Source organism: Lactuca virosa, chromosome 6 (assembly GCF_052849685.1).
Source record: "Lactuca virosa cultivar CGN04683 chromosome 6, Lactuca_virosa_CGN04683_v6, whole genome shotgun sequence".
In the NCBI taxonomy this organism is placed as follows: Eukaryota; Viridiplantae; Streptophyta; class Magnoliopsida; order Asterales; family Asteraceae; genus Lactuca; species Lactuca virosa.
In genome coordinates, this window is record NC_136431.1 from 71,594,557 (window position 1) to 71,600,846 (window position 6,290).

The 6,290-nt window shown below is 35.7% G+C and overlaps 1 protein-coding gene across 1 annotated transcript; it reads left to right on the forward strand.

Annotated features, from left to right (window-relative positions):
* The first annotated feature begins 3,272 nt into the window (after nucleotides 1-3,272).
* Nucleotides 3,273-4,022, forward strand: LOC145121625 (uncharacterized). Its single transcript, XM_079057344.1, has 2 exons — nucleotides 3,273-3,532; nucleotides 3,599-4,022. Exons 1-2 carry the CDS (start codon nucleotides 3,273-3,275, stop codon nucleotides 4,020-4,022), a joined length of 684 nt encoding a protein of 227 aa, XP_078913470.1.
* The last annotated feature ends 2,268 nt before the right edge of the window (nucleotides 4,023-6,290 follow it).

Genomic DNA, 6,290 nt, shown 5'->3' on the forward strand with positions numbered 1-6,290 from the left:
ATAAACACCGCACCACGAGCATTGACGGCAACAACATTGAGAAGTGGCTTGTGTTTGACATTAGACCATCCATCCGAAATAATCGAAACACCTTGAGTGTACCAAGTATCTTTCACCGGTATTAGTTCTTTATCAATATCTCTCACACACTCATCTAGCAAGACGGTTCTTGCTTTTTCACTAAATGGAGGTTTATATCCATCCGGTGACTTCTTGATGGCTTGTATCATTTCAATGAATTAAGGATTCCGCAAGACATTGAATGGGATACCATTAGCACACAAGCCTCTCATGATTTTGATGTCCACCATATTCCGCTCCATGACACCAAAAGCTTTCTCAAGTCGTTTTTTTGATGCTGAATTTTTTGAAAGGATTGAATTTTTTAAAGTTCTTGACACACCTCCGCTCTCGGCTTCTTTCACCTTGCTCGAAATTCGTTGTAGCTTGGACGGATCTTTAATCATAGCTGGACTTCTAATTTCTGTCGTCTTCCCAACTTGAGCACCAAAGAAATGTGTATGAATCCTAGTGTATGAGCTTGTATATTTCACTTTGCAATGGTTACAAATCCATTGCTTTGATCCACCAGCATTCTTATTAGTACCCGAACCAACCATAGTCACTTCTTCTAAAAGAGGTTTGCCAACTTCTTTATCACTTTTTTTGCTTCCTGATGCGCCTACTGTTATGTCCTCATTCTCACCAATGTCAACAAAATTTTCATGTGTTTCTGTTTCACTATCTGATACATGAATACTAGCCTTGGCATTGCCAAAAACCATTCTCAATAACTAATGGAATAACAGTAGAAGAGAAGAAGAGAAGAAAAGCAGAAATCGGCAAGTGTATTAATGGAAGTCGATGTTACAGTGGAATGCAAGAATCATCTAATTGAATAAGATGAAGTTTATGGTGACAGGGGCCTGATTTAATAAGCAAATCGTACCTGGTATCGAGGAATCAAACCAATTGTCGAAGCGTTTTTTTCTGAATCGTTACTTTTTGGAATCGACATCACCATTCCCGCCCAATCGGTGATCCAATCACTGTTTTTTTGCAATCGCCGACCCAATCGACGAATTGCTGCAATCCAATTCGACAGAAACGCGTTCCCGTCATCGTACTGGTTGATTGCTCGGATCGCCAAGGAGTCGTACCAGAGAGCGTTTCGCATGGCGTTGGGATCGACTCTATACCCCGTTTGGGTACGAAACGTTCAAAACGTGGTACGTGACCACATGAGCGACTCCTGTGACTATGGTCGAAACCAAAAGCCAGAGTTTCGTTTTTGAGTCCTATACATTTCATTAGTTTTGACCAAAGTCCAGAAATGCCTCTAACTAGGGTGAAATCGACCATTTACCCAGACTGGTCCGTAATGAGCTGTTTTGCGATGAAGTTTTGTAAAAATCGTCAAACATTGTAGAAAAACCATACAGAGGTGTGCGAATACTACTTTTAAAGCTAATGACCTGTACTTAATTCATATAAAACACTTTTGAAAAATAAGGCGTTTAAGGGGGGTAAAACAGGTCCCGAACAATACTATAATTTCTATGTATAAATCTGAAAAAAATAACACTCAAGCCATTATACTTTTGAGATATCAAAGTACCATAACTTAACTCTTTTTGGTCATTATTAAGGAGTTGAAGGTTAACCTGGTGTGAAGGGGTGTTTGTATTATTTGAAGGGTGTTTGACTACTTGAGGTGAGTTCCTCACTTCATAACCTTAGAGTATTATATGCCTACTGTTAGGTCGGGTGAGACTAGGAACTATATGGTTGATAGTTAAAGTAATACTTGCTGCATTATTTATGTTTGATGTACTTATTTGTTATGTGGAATGTATATGCATGATATGTTTGGGCTCGACGGCTGAATACTGAGTCGATATGTTGGGGCTCGACGGCTGAATACCGAGCCGACTGACCGAAGGTCATTGTGCCAAGTCAGGGGGACCGAAGGCGGAAACGCCAAGTCTGTGGACTCGACGGCTGAATACCGAGTCTTTATTTGGGTGTTGTTTGGGATTTGTTCCCAAATAGACACGAGATATATGATATTAATGTTTATATGTTATATGGATGTTTGCATATTTTGTTGGTGGCATGATAAGTAGGAGTAGGGTGTAATATTTCTAATTTTATGTTGTGTTGGAAGTCACTAAGCTTTGTGCTTACCCTTTTATTCTATAAATGATTATTACAGGTACATCAGGTACCAACAAGGGTAAGGGTTCGACTTAACTGTACACTGACGCGGTTAAAGATTGGGTCCTTGTCATAAATGTTATTACGGATTTTAAGGCTTTTATTATTCTATTATAACCAAGTTACAAACAAATGGGTTTATCTAAGGTATGTTTGGAATTACTAAATTGGGGATTTGAATTTTATAAATTGGTTAAGTTATAATATGGATGGATGTTTTTTTTTTACAAAATAAATGTTTCTAAAAGTTTAAATTTATTGGAAAATTTTGGGATATTATAATTGGTGTTTTGGACAAAGTGAAATTTTATTTGATGATAAACTATGGTTTTATTAAGAGTTTATGTAATTTCTTTTACTGTTTAATGCAATTTCATAATGTTGATTTTGTTATTAATTTGCTTTGGAAAAAGTCTAGTCATTTTTGTATTTATTTTAATTAATTCTGTCACATTTTTGTAGTTGAATTGTTATGGATGTTGCTATGTCACATTTTTTCTGCAACAGAAGTAGGTTGTGGTAAATTTACTACAACATATTTGATACATCCTAGTAAATTCACTATGGAATGCTTGCTACAATATTACCCATAGTTGATTTGCTATGAAAATTAGCTACGGGGCTAGTTTGTAGTTAATTTGCAACAAAATTAGGTCATAGTAAATTTACTACGGAGTACTAGCTACGCCATTACCCATAGTGGATTTGCTACAGAAACTAGCTACAAATTTAGTTTTTAGTTAATTTGCGACAGATTTACTACGGATCGGAGCGTAGTTAATTCACTACGGACATGCTACGGAAATAACTTATAGTTAACTTGCTACGTTGTTGCTACGGATGTAGTCCATAGCAAGTTTTCTACGAAATAAGTCTGTTGTAAATTTCGTTGCGAAGGTGCTACGGATTCCGTAACGAACCTTTACTAACGAAGAATTTGCCTACAGAATGGATTCGTAGCAAATTCCGTCGCTAATTGATTTTAACCACGAAATATCATGTTTTAGCTACGGAATTTTTCCGTTGTTTTTTCGACTTTTTCTTGTAGTGATCTAATGGCAAGGGATCCCAGTTCATGGTGCAGGGCCTTTTATGGTGGAGGATTGGCATGTGAGACAGTAGAAAATGGAATGGCTGAATGTTTTAATGCAATTATCATGGATGCTAGAAAAAAGCCCCTACTGGCCATGCTTGAGGAAATACGACTATACATGATGGAACGATTCTATAATCTGAAGGAAGAAGGACATAAATGGGGTATTGAAATATGTCCAACAACAATTAAGAAGATGGAAGCATTTGGTGAAAGTTTAAAGTAAGTTATCCTAAAATTTAATTCACTAATGTTATCTTTCATATGCTGATGTACTCTTAATTACAGGACCTCGTATGTTCATCCTAGTGGTGTAACTGCTTTTGAAGTGAGGAATGATTTTTACTATTATGGTGTTGATTTACAAGAGTATTCTTGTACTTGTAATTTATGGGTTGTATCAGGGATACCTTGTGTACATGCCCAAGCTGCCATTATGTATACACAACAAGATCCCGTGAGCTACATTAGTAGTTGGTTTAGTAAAGAGAAATATATGTTAACATATGGTTGTAACATACTACCAGTCAATGGTAGCAATATGTGGGTGGAATCTCCTTATCCAAAGCCCCTCCCACCTATTGAAAGAAGGATGCTAGGAAGGCCAGCCATCAAGAGAAAGAGGCATGTTTCTGAACATGAGGACAAGTTTTCACAAGTATCATCTAAGGGCATAACTGTCCAATGTACAAACTGTTGGATTAGTGTCTAAGTCCATAACTATAATTGGTATGTACTTGACCCGATTGGCATGGTCCATTTAGGTTGCATGGCATCGGAACAATTTGGATAGACTTTTGTGAGAAAAAGGATATTTATGATTTGTTAATATATTATAAGTTCTAATATATTAATATGAAATCATATTATTTAATTAGTATTGATCAAGAATTAATTTGGAATTAATTTTGTGATCAAAAGGAGACTAATTAAATATATGGGGATTGATTGTGTAAATCATTCATTCTTATATATGTGGGCTTATGATCCATAGTTCTTCATGTTGGGCTAAACCCATGGAGTAACCCATGGATACTCCATGGAGGTTTTAACCCATGGAGCATGAAGAATATGGAAAGACATGAGTTACATGGTGTAGCCCTAATAGCCACAATATATAAGGACCCCATGGCTCAAGAAATTGTCACTAAGGTCTGTACACATGAGGGCTAGCCGATTTGAGCATAAGAACTTCTCTCTCAAGTTATTCCAAGTTGTTGGTGGTGTTGTATGAACCATTTGAGGTGTCACACTTGAGGCACTAGGCTCTTAAGCTCCATGGAATCAAGCTACAACATCAAGAGGTATGTCATTCTACTAGATTCTTGTAGTATAGTTGCTTCATATTATGCTAGTTAGGATGAAACCTTGGAATATTGAATATTTGCATGTATAATAGAGAAAACATAGATCCAAGGTTTATAGGGTTGCATGTACACCATAGGAGTGTTAGAATGCTCAAAACCCTTCAGTGGTATCAGAGCCTAGGCTTGTTTTTAATTATACTTGATGCAACTTATTTTTCAAAACCAAGAAACTGTCCAGACTGAAAACTCGATGAGTTCTGGCCAAAAACTCGACGAGTTCATGAGTTAAGGAATGAACTCGACGAGTTCCTTATAGAACTCGACGAGTTGGTCTTCCCGTTTGCAGATTTTCGTGTTTTAAGGCTGGAATTGGTCTAGAATCATTACCTTAAATTGTTTTGGACTTATAAAACTTGTTTTGATGTGGTAATGATTATGGTAAACCAATTTCAAGGTTTTTATCAAAATTTCAAGTTTTATGTGTGTTTATGTAATTCTTGAAATTGTTGATATGATTGTTCATACACCTATGAGTTTTAATAGATCATAGGAATTATTTGCAAATTGGTTGTTAGTTAATTCTTGATCTAAATGTATTTTAATGGAGTCCATAATTTGTCCTCAAGTTATGGATTACCAAAAGTCATTTCTTTTAAAGATTCATTAAAATGCATAGGTTACAAAATTGAAGAGTCTTTTTGTTTTATGAACTCCATAACTTGTCCTCAAGTTATGGATGTTCAAGAGTCTCTTCATTAAATTTTTAAAACCTTAATTAAACTCATAAGTTATGAAAATCCAAAAGTTTTTGAATAGTTCAAAACTTGCCCTCAAGTTTTGGAATTTGTAAAGTTTCCCCTTATGAATACTTTAATTCCAAGTTAAACCCTTAGAATTTTAAAAGTTAAAATTCAACTCTTATACTTTATAGTATTATAAGTTAATAATATATATATATATATATATATATATATATATATATATATATATATATATATATATATATAAGAACAAATTCAGTCTTACCGTTAGTAGGCCTCATTCACGAAGCCGGTCTATAAGGGGGGTATAAGGTTACTGCCTATAAAATGGCAGTTTAATGGGTGTCCACTCTCACCCACCGTTTCCTTGACTGGTGGAGGGTCGTTAGCCGAACGGGTAGGACAAGGACTATATTTCTCCCTTCATTATAAGTATAATGATAAATATAAAGTAACTAAACCTTTTATAAATTCCCAATCTTAGTTACTTTAGGAAAATGTGAATTTGGTGCTAACCCATGAAATTACACTTTGCACTTTGCTTAAATCGCTAGTGGAGCGTGTGTGGTTAACCGACACACAAACCTGGATTTAACAAGGTAGGCAAAGGGTAACTTAATGTTTATCTTAGGATCGGTGGAGCGCGTGTGGTTAACCGGCACATCAATTAAGTGATAAATACTAAGGGTACCAAATGTATTTGCATGGTTATTCACACCTTGTTTTGTGATCCTCGACATCCCAGGCACAAAACTTGAGAGGGCACAATCGAGATTGAAACATGCCATTGAAAAGTTCAATGAATCTCAAAAGATTTAGGAGTTTCAAATCCAATTAAAACCTAATAAATTATTTCGTTTTTCATGGTGGAAATTGGTGAATCGTCATTCGCCTACCTTCAAATATTCTATA